Source organism: Heliangelus exortis, chromosome 1 (genome assembly GCF_036169615.1).
Source record: "Heliangelus exortis chromosome 1, bHelExo1.hap1, whole genome shotgun sequence".
NCBI lineage: Eukaryota > Metazoa > Chordata > Aves > Apodiformes > Trochilidae > Heliangelus > Heliangelus exortis.
In genome coordinates, this window is record NC_092422.1 from 143,418,986 (window position 1) to 143,444,485 (window position 25,500).

General features: G+C 39.7%; 1 protein-coding gene across 3 annotated transcripts in view; it reads right to left on the minus strand.

The window, feature by feature from the left end:
- LARGE1 (LARGE xylosyl- and glucuronyltransferase 1) overlaps positions 1 to 25,500 on the minus strand; it is a 281,380-nt gene that overhangs the window by 89,448 nt on the left and 166,432 nt on the right. For all 3 annotated transcript variants that reach the window (XM_071729319.1, XM_071729311.1, XM_071729328.1), the window contains one exon: positions 17,371 to 17,542. In XM_071729319.1, the coding sequence (XP_071585420.1) occupies positions 17,371 to 17,542 (172 nt within the window). The remainder of the gene's footprint in view (positions 1 to 17,370; positions 17,543 to 25,500) is intronic.

The following is a 25,500-nucleotide window of genomic DNA, read 5'->3' on the forward strand; positions in this document are numbered from 1 at the left end:
CCTCAGTGCCTTATTGGAGAGGTGGACATGAGTTTGGTTTTTTTCCCTCTTCCAAACCTTTCAGCCTTAAATCACAACTTTCCTGTCTCTACTTTGAACTCTAGTTGCAACTTCCTCAAGAGTTTATCATTGCTTTTTCAAGTACTGCTCACAGGGGGATGAAAATAATGAAAGGTGCTTTCCAGGTCTCAACACACCTTCCACAGATTTCTAACCCAGTCTTTAATTCTTAATTTTGACAGCCTGGAGACCTTACATATTGTTAAGAGAAATGATTAAACATCTTCCTCTTCTACCAAGGGATAAATTAAGACTAATAATAGCTTGGGATCACTAAAATCAAATTTTTTCTACTTTAGATTCTGCCTTCCAATCTTCATCCCAAGAAATTAGCATTCCCATCTGCCTTCAGTGTGAAAGTCAGAGCTACACAGCAAGGTACCCTAGAGCAATATATTTCAACAAAGTTAGTCCAAGCTCCACTCCAGTGACAGCTCTATGTTCATTAGTATACAGGATCTGCTCATGACTGAATCACCAAGCAAAGCAAATCTGATACATAACCAAATGTGGGCACAGAATGACATTTTTATTGCATTAGCTGGAACACATGATTTGGAGTTTATGCTGACTTTAAGCTTACTATGGAAAGACAGATGGCATCTGATCCATGGTAAGGTTTCTCAGAACAGTTAATCCATTAGTATTTTGGAACAGAAATGATTCAGTAAATTTATACCAGATTAGCATGTAGTGCTAGATGTCTGTTTGACATTTTTATCTAGTACCAAGTTTTTTATTTACTCTATCACTAAACACCATCCTTTAGCAATAAGTCTCTGCTAAGTTTTGTGCTTTTCAGGGAAAGGTCAAGTACAGACCTGGATATCTGGTGATGTGTGCCTTGCCAGTTCAGAGAGTGTTCCAGCAAGGAACTACAGATGGACCTCAGCTGTAGGCTGTTGATGTTTTGATGTTCTATAGAAAACACCTGAGAACGGGAAGGAGGGTTGTAAACTATAGGAAACCTGAAAAACAAGGCAGCCCAAATATTGGTGTCAAATCTGCAACGACAAAGCAGCCCTGGAGCACATGAAAAACTACTGTCACTGAAACACTGATGAATTCAAGTCTAGTCTTTGCTGCCCATGCTTGAATGGTACTGCCTGTCCTGGCTGGGTCAGGCTAATGATGATTATTTGTTCTGTATTGCCAGTACACTGAGGCTCCCAGGGAAATACATTGGGTTTAAGATAACTTCTCTTTTGTTAGATGGCTAGCAAAAAACATATTGCAACCTGCAGATCATCCTTACCTTTGGTTCTGTTTTAAAGGGAAATCTCCATAGATTCTCTCTCTGTACAGATACATACACCATATCTAGATCTATACCTGTCATGTTCCCTGTGACTTCAAGCTTGCTGCTTTACCTGAGATCACTTAAAACAGCAATCTCAGTCAAGTAAGACAGGAAAAGAATTTTAAAAATCAGTTGTGAAACTGAAGGAAGGTTTATTTGTTGATATAGAGGGCTCCATTAAAACTGAAGGCTCATATAAGGAGTAACAGCTGCCTTAGCATTAGTACTGGGTAAGGTAGAAGAAATTTTAAAAAGCTTAAAGTATGTCTATTATTTAGTTTGACATTATGGCTCTTTAAGAACCCACACATGCTTATGGCCTGCTCAACAGTGAGTTTTCTAATTATTAAAGAGATGAAAAAGATGGCAGATTTGAGCATCTACACACAGTTCAGGTCTTGAGTAAATTAAGATCTTCTAATTCAGCCATAAAATCGAACTATGAAGCACAGTTTACAGCAAGACTAGTAAAAAAAAGAGGCAATGACAGCCTGTTCTACATTAGAGGCAGAAGGACTGTTCAGAGAATGGATTTGTACTCAGTGTAGCTAGTTAGTAAGATTAATGAGTAGAAATCACATTGCATGGTGGTCAGTCTTCAGTAATTTAATTGAAACAGGAACTAATTTCAAGGTGATATAAAAGTCCCTCTGAAGTTTCACTACAATTTTTTTTTTTTTTGCAGAGCAGAAGCCAACAGGTCATCAGTCTGTAAAGGAAAAGGACAACATTCAACTTTACTCTTTGACTTATTAATTTGAAACTTCTTGCCAAGAGAAAGGAGTTGAAGAAGAGCAAGGAAGGAATCATGTCCAAAAAATCTTGATTAGACTAAATGAAACAGGTCTCATCTGGAAGGTTCAAGATCATGGAGGGGCTTTCCAGTACCATTAAAATTATCAATAAGGAGCACCTCAGGATGTTACACATTTAAACAGATTGGAGGGAGGCATTCAGAAAGCAGAGAGGAAATCCTTTTTCCCACTAATCATCACTCCATGAAGGGCTAAAAAATCCAGAATGGAGCCTAGAGAACTGAGGATCAGATGACAGGCAGATTTGTCTAGGCTTGCAGAGGGGTCAGTAACCTTAAATCATGTCTGAACTTCATGGCATTTCCTGCTGCTTGCTTTTATGTTTTTTAAAACATGCATATCAGTAATGAAGTTTTTTCATCATTGATGCAAATGATTACAGGAAGCTTTTAAACTTGTGCATCCTCAGAAAAATACTGATCAATAATAATCTCCACAGCTGACCAGCTATGCTTCTTTTTCCTCTTTCCAAATAAGCTGTGGCTTGTCTTAAAGTTATGAACCTGTAAAAATATACTCTGTACTAGTTAGGAGTTAGCAGAGCTGACATACCCCAGTGGTCCACAGCTTTAGGAGAACCAAGTAATAAGTAGATGGAGATGCAGAGTTTTGACAGGAAAAGTTCAATTACCATTTATGTCAAGAGTCAAAGAGACTTCGCAGACCATAGTGGTTAAAGATATCACACATGGAGAGGGAAAGCCCTCAATATAGACAGATCCAAAAAAATTTAGGGCTTGCCAAGTCACAACTAACAACCTGAAGCTTGCAAGGCCATCAGTATGCAGCTGGACCCTGGTCTCAGCACGAAGCAGTGCTTTAGAGGAGGGCTGCCTCATTCACCAGTTCTCACTTCAGCCTCTGAATAGTCTCAAGAAGCAGCCTCATGCAGAGAACATTAAAGTAGTCTTGTCTTTTGATAACTACGATTGTCATGACAAGTTGGGGTTTTTTATACTCCCAGGTACATAATGGAAACCTTAACTCCTGTTTGGTTGCGGTTTTGTTTGTGTATTTGCTCATGTGGACTGATTGGCCTGCCCTGCTCTAAGCTCAATAAATACTTCTGACCTCTAAGTTAAGCAACAGGAATTTACTTTTACTCTTTCTCTGCTCTTAGTCAACCCTGACCCCAGATTTTCTTCCTGAATTTAAGTATAGGCTTCTTTTTTGTTGTTTATTACGTCATTCTGACACTTCATGGAGCCCCTGTAGTGCACTGTGATATACCTGCAGAAAGGGCAGTGTTAAAGACTCTACATGAAGAGAAGAGAAAGGAAAAAAAAGATTCTCATAAAAACTGTCACCCACAACAACATGTTTCTATGGTAATACAGGACTGCATTAGGTTGTTATGGCAACTGAACCTTTAAAAGCAATAGCATAAGACCAAAGCAAAAAAAAAAACCTCACAGGAATGGAGCTTCATCACTGCTCTTCTCAATTTTATAAATCATTGCCAGTCCTGCTACCCCCCATGAAGATTAAACAAAGATTAAACTGGGTGTTACAATGACCAAAACTCTTCAGGAAGAAACCCATTTGGTTTAATGGCCACAGGTGTACAGAGCCTTCTTACCACTCACTTTTAGAAACTGGGACTAGAAGTGCTGGTCCACAAGCAGAGTTCTTGTACAGTAGAGCAAAACAAATCAAAGTGATAACAATGACAGTAGGACTGATTGCTAGCTATAGCTCAGTGGGGTTAATAGCTGCACTATTCACCTTGCCAGAGGGGCAGGCCAAAATTACAGGGAATTAAATGCTGGGTTAGCTCCTCAATGCTACTCTGTAGATCATTATTTCCTTGGTAAGTTTTTTCTTATGATTAAGTGCTGCTGCTAAGGAAATGTGGACAATTTCTAGATACAAATACTTGGTTCTATCTAGTTTTACAGAAATTACCTGTGATAAGTGACATTTTTACCTAATCTTGGATAGGTTTCAAAATAAGTGATCTTGACTAACTTGGGATATCTTCTTATTTCTGCCTTTTCCTGTTCCTTCTTTTCTGGTCAGCATCCTGCATACTCCCACCTTCCAGCCCCCCAGTTTTCTCACTTACCTACCAGATATGTCCACTTCCTAGTATTATGTTTAAAAGAATTTTATGACTATGGAATGGAACTGACAGAGTGCAGAGATCCTCTTCTAATTCTGATGAGGTGCCTCAAACCTTGAAGCCCAGGAGCGCATCCTTTTGCTGCTCTGCTTACGCACTTCAGCCTTCATGCACGTCAGACCTAGCTGAGGTCATTCAACTCTTTTTACTTATGACCCCTACCAGGGATCTAGAGTTGAAAGATTACTCCTCAAACTATTCACTTCTTTTTTTAGTTAGACTATAAAAGAAGCTATAAGTTCAAAGCAGGAATATTCATGTAAATCAGGGAATACAGAAGCTTCTTTACTCATATGTCAGCATCATTCTGTTCACACCAGGGTTTGGTAAAGCTCGTTCATATCAGCCAAGATGTGGTCTCTCAGGATTTTAGGACATCAGTGTAACAATATTCTTGCTCTTGTAGTACATTGATGGTAACTTTCTGGTCCAGTTAGCTAAGAACCAGCAAGGGTAGGTGCACTACTGGACCTTGTATTAACAAATAAAGGAGGTCTGGTTGGGGACATTAAAGTTTTAAACAGCTGTGGTGACAGCTGACCATGACCTGGTGGAGTTTAGTGTTTTGCAAGGAAGAAGAAGGGCTATAAGTAGGACTACAATCTTGGATTTCCGCAGGGCTAATTTTGGATTCTTTAAGGATCTACTTCCAGGAATCCCATAGGCTAAGACTCTGGAAGGGAACCCAAGAAACTTGGTCAGTTTTTAAATATCACTTCCTTCAAGCCCAAGATAGGTGCATTTCCTTGAGTGAGAAATTGGCTAGAGGTCGTAAGAGACCTGCATGGATCAACAAGGAACTTTTGAAGAAAGACTCGTGGAAGAAGGGACTGGTCACTTGGAAGAACTAAAGGGATGTTGTCAGAGAATGTAGGAAGGCAACAAGAAAGGCCAAAGCTCTCTTAGAACTCAAACTAGCAGAGGAAGTAAAAGGAAATAAGAGCTTCTTCAAATACATCAGTAGAAAAAGGAAGAATAGGGAAAATGTGGGCCTGCCGCTGAATGGGGTGGGAGCCCTGATACCAGAGGATGCAGAGAAGGCAGAGTTGCTGAATGCCTTCTTTGCTTCAGTCTTTACTCCAGTGACCAACCCTTGTGAACTCCAGACCCTGGACATAAGAGAGAAAGTCTGGAGGAGGGAAGACTCACCACTGGGCAATGAAGGTTGGGTTAGAGATCAGTGATGTCAATTGAATATACACAAGTCCATGGGCCCTGATGGGATGTACCCAAGAGTGTTGAGAGAGCTGGCTGATGTTGCCTACCCTCCCACTCTCTATCATTTTTGAAAGATCATGGCAAATGGAGGAGGTGCCTGAGGACTGGAGAAAAGCCAGTGCCACTCCAATATTCAAAAAGGGCAAGAAGGAAGATCCAGGCAATTCCAGACCTGTCAGCCTCAACTCCAGCCCTGGAAAAATGGAGTGGCTCATCCTGGAAGTCATCTCTAATCACATGAAAGAGAAGAAGGTTATCAGTAGTCAGCATGGATTTACCAAGGGGAAACGATGCTTGACTAATCTGACAGCCTTCTATGATGTTGTGACTGAGTGGGTAGACGCAGGGAGACCAGTGGATGTAGCCTACCTTGACCTCAGCAAGGCTTTTGACACAGTCTCCCATAACATCCTCGTGAGCAAGGTCGGGAAATGAAGGATAGAAGAACCTACAGTGAGACTGATTAAGAACTGGCTATGCAATAGAGCCCAAAGAGTGGAGATCAATGGTGCAGAATCCATCTGGAGACCTGTGACTAATGGAGTCCCTCAAGGATCAGTGCTGGGTCCAGTCCTGTTCAACATCTTTATCAATGACCTTGATGATGAGACAGAGTGTCTTCTCAGCAACTTTGCTGATGACACAAATCTGGGAGGAGAGGCTGACACCCCAGAAGGCTGTGCTGCCATGCAGAGGGACCTGGACAGACTGGAGAGTTGGGCAGGGGAAAATGTAATGAATCAGAACAAGGGCAAGTGTAGTCTTGCATTTGGGTAAGAACAAGCCCAGGTACCACTATAGGCTGGGGACTGAGCTGTTGAAGATCAGTGAAGAGGAAAGGGCCCCGGGGTTGCTAGTGGATGGAAGGATGACCATGAGCTAGCAAGGTGTCCTTGTGGCCAAGAAGGCCAATGGCATCCTGGGGTGCATTAGAAGGGGAGTGGCTAGTAGGTAGAGAGAGGTTCTCCTCCTCCTCTGCCCTGGTGAGGCCACATCTGGAATATTGTGTCCAGTCTGGGCCCTTCAGTTCCAGGAGGACCAGGAACTGCTTGAAAGAAACTGCTGTGCAGAGCCTCCAAGATGATGAAAGGAGTGGAAAATCTCCCTTGTGAGGAAAGGCTGAGGGAGCTGGGTCTATTCAGCTTGGAGAAGAGGAGAATGAGGAGCAACCTCATTAATGTTCATAAATACATAAAGGGAGAGAGCCAGGAGGATGGTGCCAGGCTCTTCTCAGCTCTTCTCAATGCTAAGAAAAGAGGCAACGGATATAAGCTCGAGCATAGAAGGTTTCATATAAACACGAGGAGAAATTTTTTTACTGTGAGCCTGTGGGACAGGCTGCCCAGGCAGGTTGTGGAGTCTGCTACTCTATAGACATTCAAAACCCACCTGGATGAATTCCTTCATGACCTGCTCTAGGTGACCCTGCTTTGGCAGGGGAGCTGGACTTGATGACCTTTCAAGGTCCCTTCCAAGCCCTAACTTTCTGTGATTCTGTGATTCTGTGATTTCTTAGTAGTCTGGGAAAGTGCCCAAATCTCCAAATACTGTAAAAATTGGTGCCAATATGACTCTGAAGCAGGCTGGCAAAAAGCCTGCAGACAGCCCTACAGAATGCCACTTGGCACCTGAAATAATCGTATCCTGAAGCATACAGGAAGAAATATTATTACTGTCTATTAAACATAGCATATGCAGGAAGACATGGTAATGCCATGAATTAATGAAGTCAGGGCATCCTGAGCCAGTTTCAGGGGTGATGTGCATTTCAGTAAGTTGCTGTGAGCATAAACTGGCAGACATATTGTGTGGATGAAAGAAAAGTGGTAGCATCGAGTCAGCCAAGGACAACTTTGTAGGAGAAAGTATGATGGCTCACTTCACTGTAGGGCTTCATTCATGTTCGAAGTTCTGTGTCTCAGAAGGGCAGAAGCAGGAAGCATGTGCTAGATCCTCGTACTTGGGATGGTTCACAGTCTGGCCTATTTGTCAACAGCACTACTGAACATTTTAACACCTTATTTTCCATATAGTTCCACCTCTGTTCTCATCAGACAAATTGTCTTGGTGTGTTAGAATAGGACATATTTGACAGCTGCTCCTGTCCCTAAGCAGACAGAAAAAAACACCACATCCCCAAACACAGTCTTAAGTAGCTTCAGGGTTTCACTTAGTTGTGCCAGTATTTATTGGCTCTCAAGAAGCTGTTCTGCTTTAATGTTCAGTGCCAGCTCCAGAATGAATCCCAGAACCACAAGGACCAGAAACAGTTGACTCAGGGCTCATCTTGCACCCGAATAAGAATAGCATCAGCTTAGATCTTAAGATCTTCTTAAGCATTCAGGCAATGCAGAAGAAACCTACATTGGCACAGATCTTTAACAGAAAATGTCAGTTGTCCATCTCTTTTACTGACATGAACTTACTCACCATTTACTGCAGCTATGAATTTTGCACTTCATGTACAAATTCCTTTCAGGACCACTCCTTGTGCAATGGACCACCACACTTTACACTTTAGCCCAAACTATGAATTCCACTGTGACTAAATGCAAGAAATAAAATAAAACCACAGAAAAGATATGGAAACACTTGTCCCTGAGTTTTACTGTATGTTTATCAATCGTCTCTTGGTATGTGTGTGGAAGGGCTAGGACAAAGCTATTATTTTTAGCAGCATTTCAAAGCACAGAAATGACACTGTAAGGAAAAGGTCAGTAGGAGAAAAGATCCTTCACTTAATTGAACTACCTGGCCTGTGATGCATGTAAGCTAGAAATCACTGCAAAGACCACGGAGTAGAGCAAACTTTAGATTTAAGCAAAATAAAGACACTTGGGAGGTGCGGAGTGAGACAGACCATTACAGACATACTTACTCCTTTCTTTTAGCTTGAGGGTTAAAGTAATACATTCAAACACCCTTCGTTCTCTAGATTGCTTGAAGAAAAGAAAACCTGTGAAGTTTCTACTATTTCCACAAAATCGAACTGACTATTGACTTTATTTACATGCCTGACTTTTAGTTCATGTAGCTGTCCACAGTTCTTTCTCATAGTACACATCTAGTACACTTATTTAAAAAATTGGTTTAATTCTGTACCCTCTGTTCCCTTTTCCCTGGTTGTGCAGAGAGCAGTACCATGCATTCTGATGATGGGACCTCATCATTCTGATGCTGTTGACCTCTTGGCAATACATTCTACCTTCCATCTTGAGCATGTGAGACACATATTCCCTATGCCACTTTACCCTATGCAAACCCATGAGATGCCAAGGACAGTATTACAGACATGATTTGCAATATGAAACCAAAAAGGTGAAACCTCAGATGAGAGCTTTGTAATTGGAAATGGGGCCTCAGGTCCTTAAAAATACAGATTACTAGTGCAGCAAGAGGTAGGCTCAGGGAAAACGCCTGGTTCAGACAGGGAGAAAACAGAATATCAAGTTATTTCAATGCATGTCACAGAGAACTGTGAGAAGCATATGTGCTTGATAGATTGCATGTGATTAGAATGAGGGCCCTAGGCACGGAAACCTGTCTATTAAATATAATTCTTTCTTTAGTCCTAGTTATATAACTATCAAACTTTACAGTGAACTCCATTTGTTAGGTGAATGACCCATGTATCTCATCTGCTTGGCTTTTTCACATATGCAGAGGTGAATCATCATTATACATTATTAATTGGAATGATGGACAGGTTGCCACTCCCTCCAAATTCACTGCTTGCTCATGCAGTTGCTCTGCTCTACTATCACCTAGGGAACACAGAGTGAGTGACCAGAGGGATGAATACATGGACTTAGTTTGTGTGCACCACCCAGTAAGACTGGCAGACATTGCAGTCTGGGTTGTTGTTTGTTTTTTTTAATAGCCCTCTAAAAAAACATATAATAAACAAGTTGAGAACGGATGGGGCAGTGGTACTAAGTGTATATGAGGGAGGGCATGTCTATAGTTGCATGAGAAGGTAAACAGATTGTAGGAGAAAATGATTAACCCAGAACATTTAATCGGTGGACAGCAGATCCTGACTGGCTTCCTCTTTTTAGTTGGGATGGTGAGGTTATTGTCATTTTCCTCCTGAGTTTGTTCCCACTCACTGTTCTCATAGGTTTTCACTGCAGCGCAGACTACTAGCACCCTGTTCCCAGAAATGCACTCTTCCACTGCCAAGAAAAAAAAAAACCCAAAGCAGAAATGTTCTTTCTCCCCATGGCTATCCTCTGGGAGCTGGATTTTCAAGCTTTTGGAAAGTCACAGCTTCTGCTAGTTAAGGGAGGTGGGGATATGCACTCTGCCCTTCTGATGGTGTATTCTGCTCAGATTTCTCTCAATAAATATTTGCCAGGCAATTCAAAAAGGCCCATTCTCCTCAGATGGAGTATTTGAGATTAATAGAATTAAAATCTCCTTAAATCTTTGACAAAGAGCTCAGAGAACAGAAACTGGTTTTCCTCTTTAACACTGCATGAGTCATACAATGTTTGGTTTGGACTTTTGATACATCATGGCATCTAAGCTAGAAAGACAGATGTAGAATAGAGTGGCAGGGTAACAAAGACTGGAGAAAAATAACACAGGGAAAGCACTAATTTCACATAGAGAAGGTAGAAAAAAGCCCTCAAAATTTCATTTCTGCCAACAATATTTTATTACTCCTAGTATTTGATGGGCTTTTTTTCTGAAATGTCCAGTTGTGGAAACAAAAGATGACAAAAAGAATATCAGCTTCCAGTTGTAATTAAAACATTCCTTGGCCCCATGGAAATAAGCTTGAAAACATGGCCAATGGGTATCCTATGGAAATCAAAATAGACAAGTAAAGAACTTAAATCTTTTATTTGCTTTTAATTTGTTTTAGAATTTCCCCCGCTATGAGTCACACCCAGTTTCTATGTACTGTTGGCCTTTCACCTCTAAAAATTTATGCCTAGTGACAGAAACAGATAAAGAGCCATTCAGTTAAAAAAGAACTACAGATGTTTCAGAAACTGCAGCCATTCTATTTTGGCAGCAATTCATAACCAGAATTTTCAGATTATGTCCCTTGTCACATTAAAACCCATAAACTAGAATGTGCACATGCTGATCCATATAATAAACTCCCTCCTCTGGAGCTCATTTACTGAGATCAACTTTCTTACCTACTGCCTCCTCAATAAAGGAATACCATGGCAAAGCAAACTGCAATTAAGGGGAAAAAAAAATATATGGGAAAAAAGGACTTCCAGCCAGTCAGCTTATCCAGAAGAGGCTGTGCAGAGGCAGAAGTGGTTTTCCTTAGACTCATCAGTAAGTCCCATCTCTTTGCTTGATCTCCTAATTAAAATCAACAACATTAACCTCCAATCACAGTTAAAAACTTGTCTATTTTTTGAACATCCTACATCCTTATTTTCTTTGGCTCTTTCCCAAGATAAACTGTAATTCACTGTTCACTCCTGCAGTTTCACATACAGGTGATAACAGCAGCATTGTGAGGCAGAAGAACAAGACACACCCCAACATTTCTCTCAGCTATAGCTAACAAATAGGATTCTTAATCAAGGAAGCTTCAAAGCTTCTGCAGCAGAAAAGAAGAAAACACCATGATATACAATCAGGAATAGAAAATCTTAAGCAGATAAGAGTCTCCACAGGGACCTTTTCAAACAGAAAATTTATTTAATTTATGAAATAACCCTATGATGAGCTATGTACTGTAGTCTAACCATTAAACACTTTTATAGAAGTCTTTCACAAACTTACAGATGTTCCTTTTATGATCAAAGACAAGTATCATTCGGCCTTTTTAGACACCCATAAAAATTCAGATAATCTCAAGCTATTTTAATAGCTGCCTGACAATTTTATTAATGCACTCTGCTACAATGGGATCCTGTTTTTTTTTCACAAAAGGACTGACTCATATCATGGATTTTTACACACAGTAACTAAGGTGCATGTTGGTAATGACTTCCTCTTGATTAGTAAGAAGAGAAAACCTATTGTACTGACCAGAAGGAACAGAAAGATCTCTGTGGGATTTAACACAAACAGTGTGTCAGCCTGCAGAGATCCTGACTCAAGATTATCTGTAGAAGCTTTAATGATTTACTCAGTGTAAACTGACAGACTGAACTACAGAACCTGCCCAGAATCAATTCTGTGGCTGAAATCCTGGCTTCAGCCATAGGTGACAGTAAATTTTAAATTTTAATCTTGGCAACAAGAGAGTATTTTACATCATCATCAAAAGAGCATACCTATAAAAAATACAATCTTTATAGAAGAAGAGCCTGGGTCTATGACAGGTGTAGTTTATTAAAACGAGGTTTCACTGATAGAGCCAAATTCAGGGAAATTTATACAGCACCTGCCGACTCTGCCTAACTCTCACTGGTGCCATCAGTGTCTCACTTTCTGACACACTAAATTCACACACAACTGAAAAGTTATGTGTGCATTTGATAATACAACCTTATGCATAATGGTTCTTGTAAGAATATAATTACTAAACCACCTATATAAGATGCTGAATTTTGTGACGGTTGTGATTTTTTCTTTGTTTGTTTGCTGCAAAGAAGGAGCTGCAAAATATCACGAACTTAGCTTGTTACCTCAGGAGTCCTGCAGAGCAATATGCCAAAGCACCCACATATGGAGTGTTTGCAAATTTTAAGTTTGGGATTGACTATGTGCCAACCTCTCTTCAGCTGTGGGCACTTGATCCTGCACCAAAATCGCTGTTGACCTTTTCTGATATTTATGATGTCGGTATGGATTTTTATCATTGTTTGATCTCCTGATACAAAGCAAACAGCTTCTATAGCATGTTTTTATTCATGCAAAGTATGAATAATATGGTAATCTCAGTCTTCCTGGTAAGCTTGTCATTTCTCCTTCTTTGATGCTTGGTTAATGGAGGTAGGTGATTCTGCCTTTATTGCCTTCATCAGCTTTCCAGGGAAGACTTACACAGATAAACGCTAATTGTAGTTTATATTCTCTGGATGGATTAATCTTCAAGTACAGTTATTTGAAATATACTACCTATGTACTACCCAGTCTCTCTGGCTTTAAAATACTTAAAAATACAGGAGGGTCTGAGAAGATTGGGATTGTTTGATTTAGAGAAGAGGAGGTTGAGGGGAGACCTTTCCGCTCTCCACAACTACCTGAAAGGAGGTTGTAGTGAGGTGAGTGTTGGACTCTTTTCTCAAGTAAATAATGACAGAACAAGAGGAAATGGCCTCAAATTATACCAGGGGAGGAGCCTGATAGATATTATGAAGAATTTCATTACTGAAAGAATAGTCAGGCACTGGAATCGTCTGTTCAGGGAGGTGTTGGAATCACCATGCCTGGATGTATTCAAAAACTTTGTAGATGAGGCACGTCAGGACATGCTATAGTGGGATGGTGATTTCTTTTTCTTTTTTTTTTCTGGGTTGATGGCTGGACACTGTGATCTTAGAAGTCTTTTCCAACTGTGATAGTTCTGTTATTCTGTAATTCTGTGAAAATATTCACCATTATCAGCTAGCTGGTTGGTGACACTAACATGTAGTGGGACGTCACTGTTCAATATAGCCTCAGTGTTACAACATGTATTTACAAATACCATAATGCCTTTCATTATGTGGCATTCAACTTCACACAGATTCCCTTAGCACTGATCTCTACAGGTATTATTCAGGTCTAATTTGTGGGTCTCAGCTCTGACTCCCACATAGCAATAGGCTAAAGGAACCAGGAGGACACCAGAATTGTCACTTGGCACCAGGTAAAGACCAAAGACCAGGTCTTGCTATGTATTTGTACAGCACTCAGCACAAAGAGGCTGTGATCCTGACTGGAACTGTAACCTGGAACACAAATAATTATGATGACTGTTACAGTCAGGTCCCAAGTACCAGTTACAGTGCTCTCAAGAATCCATATTTAACAAGCAGTTAAAGTAAAAAAAGTTTGAAAAAAGAATCCACATTTCAATCCTAAGCGTTTGGGTGGGCAAGACTAAGAACAATTAGCTGATGTGACTTTTAAAAAGACCTTTAAGTCTGATGGCAGAGAGAATAGCTTTGGACTGGTTCTTTTCTCAGAAGAATTGACTCAATTGCTATGATAAAAGCATATTGGTTACACTAATCCTTGCTGTCTGAAACAGTTTGCTGCACTTCAGCCAAGAACGCATATGATTTACAGTCCCACTCTTCTGCCCTTAGGCAAGATGCTTGCTCAAGTTTAGAACTGTCAAAATCCATTGAAAGATGAATAGAAAACATAATAAGTGTCAACTAAGTCAGAGAAAACATGCATGACAGGTTATCTTCACCAGATTGGCTCTGGACTCACACCTTTGAAGTCAATATTTTGGAGGTATATATATCTGTCCTAGAAAAAGAGACTGCTTACCTTTGGGAGAGCAGGAGAGAATAAGGCTAAAGTAGGAATGCTCAAATCCCAGTTGAAAAGATGGATCTAACTCTTGGAATTTAAGTTACTGGCTCCCAAAGACATATTTATGCACTGAGGCTGAAGCTTGCATATAAAAGGAATAATAAATATACAATCCACAGTAACTGCTAAGAGTGATCTTTAAATGTTGCATTGCTTGAGAGGCACTGTTTCAAGGTACCAAAGAGAGGTGTGGATTTCTAGCAAAGCCTAAGGTTGCCACTTCAAAGAAGAGATTTTCAAATAAAATCATGTATGTATGGCCTTCATTTGTGCACTCAGTTACAGAATAGTTGGATCATTTATTGTAAGGGCGTATGCAAAGAGCTTATCAGAAAAGGCCAGAAGAGCAATAATTTACAAAGGAATCCTATTCCCTTTTTTCCACCTGCAGAGTGAATGTAATAATAGCTTTACCATGTAAAATATTAAACTTCCATGTAAGAGTCTGATCTTTTCAGCAACTCTTTAGATGTCAGGAAGAAGAACCTTTGCAGAACAAGGATACTGGGTATTGCAGGTGCTATTTAAACCATTTTGTGGGGCTTCCGACACAACAAATTGGACCTGGTTAAATTACAAGACAATCCTGAATCTGAGTTTCTTCCAGGTGTGGTGTTTTACAAAAAAAAAAAAAAAAAAAAAAAAAAAGGAATCTGAGATACTAGTCTCTCTTTGTCACTATTTTTATTGGTAAGAAAAGTCTCTGTGTTGGACTGTCTTATAAGTTATCCTCCAGCAATCAGCAGAAGAAGGCTGTTGCCTTTCCTGCACTGATGTGAAAAATTCTTCTATTTGCTCAAACAGTATTCTTGTTCAAGCAGGTTTGTAATGACTACATCTAGCCAACAACTGGTGTTTGAACACTGCTAGAAGGAAAGTCTGTGGTTCTAAAACTGCTCTTTTAAGCTGAGGTGGAGTATAGTGCCAGGTTCCTTCGGAGAGCAGAACTTCCCCTCATAGGAATTTTATTTCTCTTCTGTTTTAAGTAATACTTCAACAAACAGACTAGCTTGCCCCCCAAAAAACTTCATAAACCTAAAACTGAGAAACAGAGAGGGGCTTAAAACAGTTTAAAAGTAGATCTTTTAGAGGAATATTTGGGCTAAGGACATGAGACATCCTTTGAACCTTTTGTAATGCTGGCAGGTGAAACAATAAGAGACTGAGGACCAACTGAGAACCAATTTTTACAAAGCAATAAAAGAACAAGAGTATCTTTCCAACTTACATTTGCTTTCCAGCCTCCCAGTTCCACTGAGTGTTTGCCTAATGGGACAGTACTCTCTGATACAGGCTGAAGAACAAGCTTGCATGCAGGGACTTTAATTTCCCTCTACTCCCCACCCTTCATGATCACTATTTTGAGCATTTTTGCCTCTAAAGTCCTCTCCCACCCTGCTCAATTTACAGGGTTACAGGACTGTCCCATTCTTTCTTTGTGCATGACCATCTGGAAGATGAGCAGATGTACCAGTCGATTGGTGGGATACAAAAAAAAAACCAAAAAACAAACAAACAAAAAAAAAAAAAGCAGGGAAGCAGGCGGTCAGGTGGGATTAAAAAGACAGACCAGATAACTTACAAAATCTTACATTTGGGAGTTGTGAGAAGTATGTTATGAGGACTGGCAGTAGCATAGGAATTCTGTGTCTATGTGTAAGTTAGAGCTTTTCACAGCTCTAATCAGCTAAACAACCTTGCCTAGCTGTCTGGAGACTGATTTACACCCACTTTTTTACTATCAATTATTATCCTTCTCCATGTTTCCATATTTTCTCTATTTTTTTTCAGTCCTAGGCCTGCCTCTGCTACATGTTCTTTTCTTTACAACCAGTCTTTCTGCTTTGTTTCTTTCCTTGGTAAAAAGCAAGGGACCTCCATTGAAACTATGGCAGAAAAAGTAAGCAAGGAGATTATTCCCCTCATTGTCTCAACTCAGGTTTTGCTCTCTGTTTTACACTCTATGCCGAAATTTGATTTCTACACATTTCTTTGTCTGCTACATCATGCTAATACACCATATTCAGTAAAATATTACAATTAATGGGACAGCAGCACACAATGAGACAGTAGAATAGCACAGCTTCATTCCCTATGCATACATTCATGTTTGTCAAGATATATGTTTATATGCAACTCAGGATTTGGTGAGAAGGTACAAACAACACCTGAAGAAGAAGAAAAACTTTATATTCCGTAATGAACTAAGTGTGTGAATTGTTAAGTAAGAAGATGATTACTTCTAGCCTGCTAAAGGGAGAAATAAAATGCACCAAGAACTAAGTACTAGAACCCAGTCCTTCACCATAGAGCTGAAGATATCTCCTGCCCATTCACTGGGTACTGAGAAAGGCAAAAAGGCCTTGTGGATTTCACCATGGAGTAAGTACAGTCAATGTGCTCTTTTTTTTTTTTTCTTCTTTTTAAGAGGGTTGTTTATTTTGCCTTCTGTAAATAAATAGTCCAATTTCTTTAGGCTGATTTTGCTTGAGATTAAGAGAGCTGATGATGTGCATCAAGGCTACACTTTTATAGGGTTGTAAAGTATCCTACAAACCAGGACACTGGAATGCCTCTGTCCTTACCAGCATTCCAATATATATTCTGAGGGAAAGAGGAGAACAATAGGGCATGACTCTGACTCTGAAAAGTTGGCAACACTGGAGACTCAGAGAATTAAAAGGTTTTAGCAGTGTGCTCACCAAGAAAGTGTTCTGGCTTGTGAAAATGTAGAGCGGACATCTTTTGTGATCCTTGCAACTCTGCTAGTCTGTAAGTGTCTTTTCTTGGTCAAACTATCAAGGAGTTTTTCAAGGAGATGTGGGAAATTGGGATAGGTAGAGAAAACTATTTTAGGTGGATGTTTCAAATTCAGAGCCCTTAATCAACTCATTAAGAGGAGCAAGCAGTAACTCATCTCTATTCACGTGTATAAATCTGCCCCCTTCGTCCTCCCCTCTGGTCCAAGCATGATCCTAACTTCATTAATTTTCAGTGGCAACCTGGAGAAGTTATACTGAATGCAATAATTTGGATTTATTAATAGAAGTAATATATACCAAGTTTTTCTAAGTGTTGAATACCAACAAGAGTTTGAACAGTATGTCATTATAGCATCCTCATAATTCTTTATAATCTATTGTATTGTAAAGCTCTCACCTGTCCCAAATAATTAGACCAATCAAATACATAGACCCATATAAAATCAGTGTTCTCAATCATTCTGTGGGGAACATTGTTGAGGACAGACCTCACGAATAGAACATTTATATTCAAACACCGAAGACTGAAAAGAGTGAAAACATTTAACAATATCTCAGATAGCTCTTTTAGCCTGGTTGTGCAGTTTCCTTTACCATTCTCCCTCCCCCACAAAACAAGACAGTTAAAAATCATTAGAATACCTTTGAATTTGTGAAAGACAGCCCATAGCTCAGCAATGTCCGTGGCAAATGTTATATCCGTGTCGAGGACAATGACCCGCTCAAGATTGGAAGGCAGAGTCTTAGTCAGGACCAACTTCATCAGCCCGTAAATCCCAGAGTAGTGTTTGTTGGGGATCCAAGACACTTCCGACTGTCAGGAAATGGGAAGTGGGAAAGAAGAAGAAAAATAATCTTCATTAGAGAGAGAAACTCCTCCTGACATTAGTTTCTATTAATAGTAGAAGATCTATGAGTAACAGTGATACACCATAAAATGCCAGGTGGAAACAGTCATCTAAAGTCCTGGTTAGAAATTAATTTCAGAAGCTCTGAAATGCAAGAGAGTTTCTGAAAGCTTAAAAAAACCTCACAAGTTCTTTGAGGCAACAGCTTTACACAACATAGTTGAAGTTAGTTGAGCCCTTCCAACCTTTTACAATCCCTTCTAAGATGTCCATGTATCCTGATAAAATAGAAATCTATTTTTGATAAAAAAATTCAGATGTATTGTACACTGTTTCCATTTTCAAACAAAACTGAAACTTCTCTGTTTGCCATTCCCTGAATCTTCTGACTTTGAAGCAGAAGTAACAGACATAATTTTATCCTGTTATTTCTTAGAGATTTGGAGGTCAGAATTTCAAAATACAAGTCCTTTGGGAAAATAGGACGAAGCACCGCAAAAAATTTGTTTCTTACAAACTTAAATTTTCCTTAAAACTTATACCTGTAATTTATAACTACTGAAATCACACAGACGTGTTCAAAAGTAGCAAAAGTGGAAGAACATTTGTGGTCACATATTTTGTTTGTCATATTTTGAAGAGGGAAACCCAAGCATTTACATTTCTTCAGTAATTGCTAAACAAAACTTTTCTACAGCTTCTAAAATAAGCTGGGTGACTAAACTCAATATTTCATTGTGCTACTGTCCCTAGGACATTCCATGATCTGCGTGACTTTTCTTTCTGTGACACTCAAATTTTCAGATATCCAAAGTGACTGCTGGAAGTGAGGTAAAGAAGTTTCTGAAATGTCTCTATTGCCCTGCCTGAAACTCCTCTTGTTCAGTGTTTTAAAGGGCATGCACTACAATTCCCAGATTTTAAGTTTCCCCATAAGTCATGCTCCCATTAACTCCAATTAGTATTTTCTCTATAGGGGACCTGAGTGAGGCAGATTTAAGGATTTGTGCTGACATGTTATACTTCAGAGACAGTAGGCAGAAACTACGTGCATTCATAAAACTGAGAAGATTTATTCTGCTTTTTAATGGTCCCATATCTATTCACTGGTATTGTAAAGTTCATTATGTGAAATAACTTCAGCACAGAGAGCTCATTTCCTCCAAAAACCTTGAAGAAAACTTACCTGTTTCAGAATGGGTTCCTAAACTTTTTATTTGGAAGTTGGAAGAATGGTTGAAGGAAGGTTAATAAAAGCCGATTTCTCTTTGAATATAAAGTAACAAGGCCTCTGCTAATGTAAACTGACCTGCTATTTTCCCTTTAAAATGGTTCACGGTTTCTGCAGTCTCAGGGTTCCTGTATCAGGGCAGAGCTTTCACCCATTGCTAAGTTAATTTAAAAGACTGAGGGTACTAGAGCAAAGCTTTAAGGAACAAGGCAAAACTTTAGGGGAAAGGCAGGAAAACCAGGTTATTTTAAAAGAAACCCAAAAAGACAGTGCAAATTGAAGTGTGAAGTTGGGTTTTTTTTGTTTGTTTGCTTTGTTGTGTTTGGTTTTTGGGAGGTTTTTTGTTTGTTTGTTTTTAGAGGCACCTCCTCTTGCAACCCATTTGTGTGTTCCCTTGTTTGTGCCTATAATTCCTATGTAATCACTTGCACATACAATCAGACTGTCATTGTCACCTACACACATCTACGCATTCTTTACATGTGTTGTCCACATAAGTTGCACTATATAATGCCAGAAGTAATAAAAGCAAGGATTACTAGCACTCTGCTATAAACAACTGTGAAAGAAATTAGAGGGAAGTAACACACAGCATGGTTTAATTTACAAGTTTCAAGAGCCATCATTCTTATTCACTCTTTCTTGCTTCCTCTCTGTAATTTGTAGGGTGCTTAGAAGAGAAACCTAGTTTCTGTCTCCCAGTTACATGCCAATATTAAGTCTCTAGTTATATAAAAATGAACCTCAATGTGACAGAGAGTTTCAAATCCAAACTCTCAAAGCTCTAGTTATTTGTGGTCCTAGCTTTCTCACATGATGGCCCTAGCAAGGGACTATCACACTGAGGTGTTAGCAGAGCAGTATTTACCCTGCTTCCCCAAACCCTACATATCATTCTGAACCCGTCACTTGATGTCCTTGTGCTAGACCAGCCAGAGAGATCAGATCTAGAGTCATACTGACATGGTAAAAAAGTTAAAAGTAATCTTACAGTCTTGATCTTGCTTTTATTATTACCCATCCCTACATTATTCATTTTGGATGGCATGTCATTCATTTAATTAGTTGCAATTCAGTATTTCTCCAGAATAGCTCCTAATAAATTTATACAAATAAGCCTAATATGACAGGGGCTCAGGTGTCGGAGGAATAGCCTAAGATAGTCATGGAGGGTAAAAGGTGGCTAGAAAATTAAGTTAACATCAAGGAGCCATTGCTTTCTTTGCTCCCAAGATTCTTAATTTCTAATGCCCCTGCCATGTTACTGCAGGGAGGAGATCCTTGCCTGGCTGTTCCTTCTGATCTGGCACACAGAAGGCAAAATCCTCCCATCCTGAAACTTCATGTCTGGAAGGACTGCTACTGAAAATTAAAGAAGCCCCTGTTCCAAATGGTCCATCACAGCTGCCTAGCATGTGTTTGATCTGAGCGTATATTGAAGCTTCTCCTGTCAATCAGTTCAATATATCTGAAGTTTTCTCCCCCCTAATACAGAGCTAAGTCATGAACATGGGTCCTAGTTAGTGCCCAGCACAATTTCTTCAGGGCTTTGCTGTTCATGAATAATGTAACCATTCCAAATTCATACCAAGGAAAACTCTTTGTGCTACACAACAGCACTGTGAAGGCTTCCTCTCTCTGGGTAGTATATACAAGAATACTGTGGTTGAATAGGTTTTCAGTAGTTAAGTTTTGAGATAATTAAGGCAGCTTAAGCACAAACTTTTCCAAAATTTTGCAATCTCCAAGCTGTCCACTTTGATATAACTGGTAGTATTTAGCTATTTCATTCACCTAAATATTGTCTAAATATTTTCTGTAAGGCTTAATACATTTTTTTTTTCTCTAGCATAGTTAAAGTGGCCCATAAAATGAAATGTCTGTGAATCATTTGCTCATTTGCTTTACAAGCTAGATCAGAGTTGTCTTAAGAGAACAAATATTCCTAGAAGATATGGCAGGAATATAAAAAAGCAGAGTTAGTAAAAGAGAAAAGTAAAAAAAAAATACTGTGACATACTTTGCCATTTGTATAATTCTCAGTTCTGCAGAAATAGCACACATTGGATCTCTAGCTCTCAAGATCTGGATTTTTGTTCATGAGTGGAAAGTAAAGAAGGGCATTCAGCTGGTGCTGACAGCGATTCTCTTAAGCAAGCTGAGTGCAACAATATCTTCTCACTGAAGATCTTCCACCAGAAGCATCTCTATTCTTTCCATAATTGAACACTGAGAATACATTAAGTTATCTAAACTATCTGGTGCTTCTGACTATTAATATATATATAGAAATTATGTGGCCATGAAATATGGAATATAGAAATATAGAAATTTTGTGGCCATGAGTCTGTATGTTGTACACAGCTGATCACTCTGGCTAATGCCAGAGAAGCAGGAGCAACAGCTACATGTCCAGTGATGCTTTGCCAGCAAGTTGTATTCCCTATGTTTTCCCTATGAGAAAAGCTGGCTAAAACACAGTGACTGTGTACAGCCTAATTTAGCTTTCTCACAGTTGCTACCAGTATATAAATGTTCATTAGGACCAGCAGAAGTGCTCTTTTCATAGAAGATCACAGAATGGTTTGAGTTGGAATGGACCTTAAAAATCATCTACTTCCGATGCCCCTGCATGGGCAGGGACAAGAGAGAATTAGTCTAACAGACATACAGCTTAAAATCAAGCCTCCCAGTTTCTATGACAGAGAGAGGGGAAACATTGGCTCCTTCTTGGGTTGTGAATGAATAGTATAGTGACTACATTCCCAAATACTAGATATTTTTATTCTTAAAAATACTTGAGTCTGGCTGCCCACAGATTGAGATTAAAAAGTGCAACTCTTCTACCAAGTCATCACAAATGTACTCAGCCAGACTTCGACTCCTGTACTATACTTCGTTAGGAAATTGTAGTGATTTTTTTTTCGCCTTAAGCTTGTTAATTTTTCCCCCACAAACAGGTGATGGGGAAATTTTCCCAGGCTTTCCACATGAACACTGACTGCTCTTGGGATTTAAGGGAAATATTTACAAGGGCAGGTGTCTTGAGCCTCACTGAAAGGGATGAAGGCTTAGTCTTGCAGACTTAGCTGATAGCAAATTTGGAAAATACTATCAACATGAACATAATGACAGCAGGAACAATGATAAACAAGAAAGGACAAACAACTTATGGGTGTCTGCATTGAGTCATATCTAAAGTCCATTTTGCTCAGTGGCTGACCTCTGATAGTGGATTGTTGCAAGTGCCTACTGAAAAATAAAAAAAAAACCAGGGAAATTCTACAGTGGTAACACCCTTATATTTAATCCCTTTCTCTGGTATTTTGTGCCAAATTTTGTAAATAGAGGTGGTATTTTTATATTAACAGCTTTTGATACATTTTTCATCTGTGAATTGGTTGATTTTTTAACTCCTGTAAGTTTCTGGCAACCACAGCATCCTGCAGCAAAGAGTGCTAGAGCTGATCTACAACTCCTGTTCCTTTGGATCTGCCTATCTACCAATTTCGCATTTTCTGTGACACAACTACCAGAACAGCAAACAAAAAATTTCACTGAGTAGTCCTGGCTAATACAGAACCCTTCACTATACAAATAAAGTTAAAATCCTTTTTTTTCATGTGTCCTAGTCTGCATTTTCTAACAGCTGCCACCTGATCCTCATCGGGGTAAAGACAAAGAAAGAAGCTCTTAAAATGACAAATGTGAGAAGTAGGGTGCAGGGATGGGTGTCAGTCATAACTGTGTCAGAGCATAACTGTGGAAAAGAACAGGAAAGAGAACTGAAGGCAAAAAATGCACTTTGAAGTTACATGTCAGGGTGAGATGCAGTTTCATTTTTGTTAAGGTCTTATTAATTAAATTCAATTGTTATTACACTTCTGTTTAAACCTTATGCTCTTAATGGTCATCAGTCTTAGAGGCTAAGGCAGGTTTTTTGCAAATATCATTTTGCTGCACTCACTCCTCTTTGCTACATTACTAAGTTACAAACAGAGAAGTATGGTGAAGCACAAGAAAAGAGATAATGCATTTGCTGCCTTACCATAGTGCTGGTTTATGTGTACAGAGTCTGGAGCATAAAAGTAGTAGCAAGCACAGAAGCAGAGGAATTCTGACTGTACATGTTTCTCTCATTACTTACCATCTTCCCTTAAGTGCTGAAGGTCAACAAAAAACTTATCAAACCTGCTTGCTATGTACTTCTTGATTTGGAAGGGGATATAAAGTAGTACCATTAAACAGAGAACTCAGAGAACTAGTTAGACAGCTACATAAACCTGAGACTGTATTTCCCTTCCAAATGTAGCCTTTCCCAGTTAACTAGATTGGACTGTCTCCTTTCCAGAAGAAAATCTATCTTGACATTTCCTGATTAAGTAGGTCACAGTCCATACAGCATCACAGAATCGCAGAATGGTTGAGGTTAGAAGGGACCTCTGGAGGTCACCTGGTCCAAGCTCTCTGCCTAAACATGCCCACCTAGTGCAGGTTCTCCAGGACCATGTCAGATGACTTTTAAATATCTCCAAGGACAGAGGCCCCACAATCTCCCTGGGCAGTCAGCCTGTGCTTGTGCTCAGGTACCTTCACAGTAAAAAGTGGTTTTTGATGTTCAGAGGGACTCTCCTGTGTTTTAGTGTTTGTGCTCACTGCCCCTTTTCCTGTCACTGGGTACCTCTAAAAAGGGCCTGGCTCTGTCCTCTTTGCCTCCCTTCAGGTATTTATGTATTGATGTGATCCCCACTGATCTCCATGTTGAACAGCCCCAATACTCTGAGCCCTTCCTCACGAGAATGTTGCTCCAGTCCCTTCTTTCCCTTTTTGGCCCTTGGCTGGACTCTCCCCAGTGTGTCCATGTCTCTCTTGTACTGAGGAGCCCAGAACTGGACCCACACTCCTGGTGTGTTCTACCAGGACTGAGTAGAGGGGAAGGAAGGATCACTTCCCTCAACCTGCCAGCAATACTTTGTCTAATACAGCCAAAGTTACCTTTGTTGCAAGGACCCATTACTAGCTCATGTTTAGTCTGGTGTCCACCAAGACTCCCAGCTTCTCTTCTACCAAGCTGCTTCCCAGCTGTGCAGCCCCCAGCATGTACTGGTGCATGGGTTAGTTCCCATATGCACTTCTGTGCACTTTGCACTTTTCCTTGTGGATCTTCGTGAGGTTGTCAGACCCTTTTGTCTGTTAAATAGCATCTTTTTTCCATTAACAGAATTCCTCACTGTTCCAGAGAATTACTTCTTGTTCAGTGTGGTAAAATGAGAGGAGTTTGGCTGATGAAATTTCCCCCTAATAGTAAGTCCTTAAACACTTTACATTGGAAAAGTGCAGCCTTAATACTGCACAGATTTTCTCACTATATTGATGGCATCTTCCTAGGTATGCTTGGAAAAAAAAAACCAGTCAAAATAATCCTCAGCTATGATAGAATACCCCGTTCCCACTCCAAAAAAAGGACACCCTTTCTGCTCAGCTAACTTCACAAAAGCACCAGGAAGGTCAGTATCTTGCCTGAAGGTCAGACTGGCTGGGTTGATGCACCAGGCTGAGAAACAGCAAGCCTGGAGGTAGAAGGTGTCCCTCTCAGGGTTGGGCTAATAAATGGGATCAAACAGATCCAAATTCCACCAACACCCAAACTTAAAGTCTTCAGCATCACTATGGTGGGAAAACATAGCAGCAAATAGTAAGAATCAGAAAACCTAAAAGGTTTGGGGGAAGCTGGCAAGGCAGTCAGTCTGTAGGTAATTCTGCCTTCCTGGAGCTTTCATCTCAGGTTTTGCCTTAAAAAATATCTGGCATTTAGAATAAAAAGAAATCTGAATTAGGCTTTGTAATGAATGACTTGATGGAGACCCGGATTTCCAAAAGTATTCAGCATCTACTTGTGTTAACCAAATTCAACACAGGCACCATCTTCCTGTAGATCATATCAGTCAGGTGATAAACTAAGCTCAGGACCTTTAAAAAAGTCAAACAAAATAAAACAATAAAAAACCAAACCTCCAGGCCACAGCAACATAATAAAAGGTGTAGATTTTCACAAATTGTATCAGAATTGTATCTGACACTTATGTGAAAACCAGTGTGATCTACACAGTGCAAGAATTTACAGCTGGGGAGATTTCTGTGAAGGAAGACCATCCAAATTCTTTGGTAGCTGCTGGCTTCAGGCAGCCCTTACAAATAGCTCAGGCATGGGAAACAGCCCTGGAAATTCTGATGTGTGAATCAGTTAAAAATAAAAATAGATATTTCCTCGGACTGGATAAATAACTTCCTAAGCACAATAGATAACTTGTTTTCACAGCTTTTTCATTACTTGTTTAGTACTTTGCTTCTCCTATGAGCACTCTAAGTAGCAAGATAATTTATTTCTAAATCATGTGACCTTTACTTAAGACAAAACTAATGGAAATGGGGCTGTCATGTTGCTTCTAAACTGGAGGAAAATACTGTCACCATTTTAAGTACGATCATATTACTAAGATTGCTTTTTTTGCAAAACAATGCATAAAAACTGGGAGAAAACAAACAATATTGGATTGCTGGAAAAGGACAGGAACTTTTCTTGATGAAATGTTTTTCTTATTGCTGTTTATCAGTTTCATCCAGGGAGAACTTAATCCTGCTGTGAATTTTTGGCCATACCTCTTCTCACATTCACGAAAACTGAGTCACAAT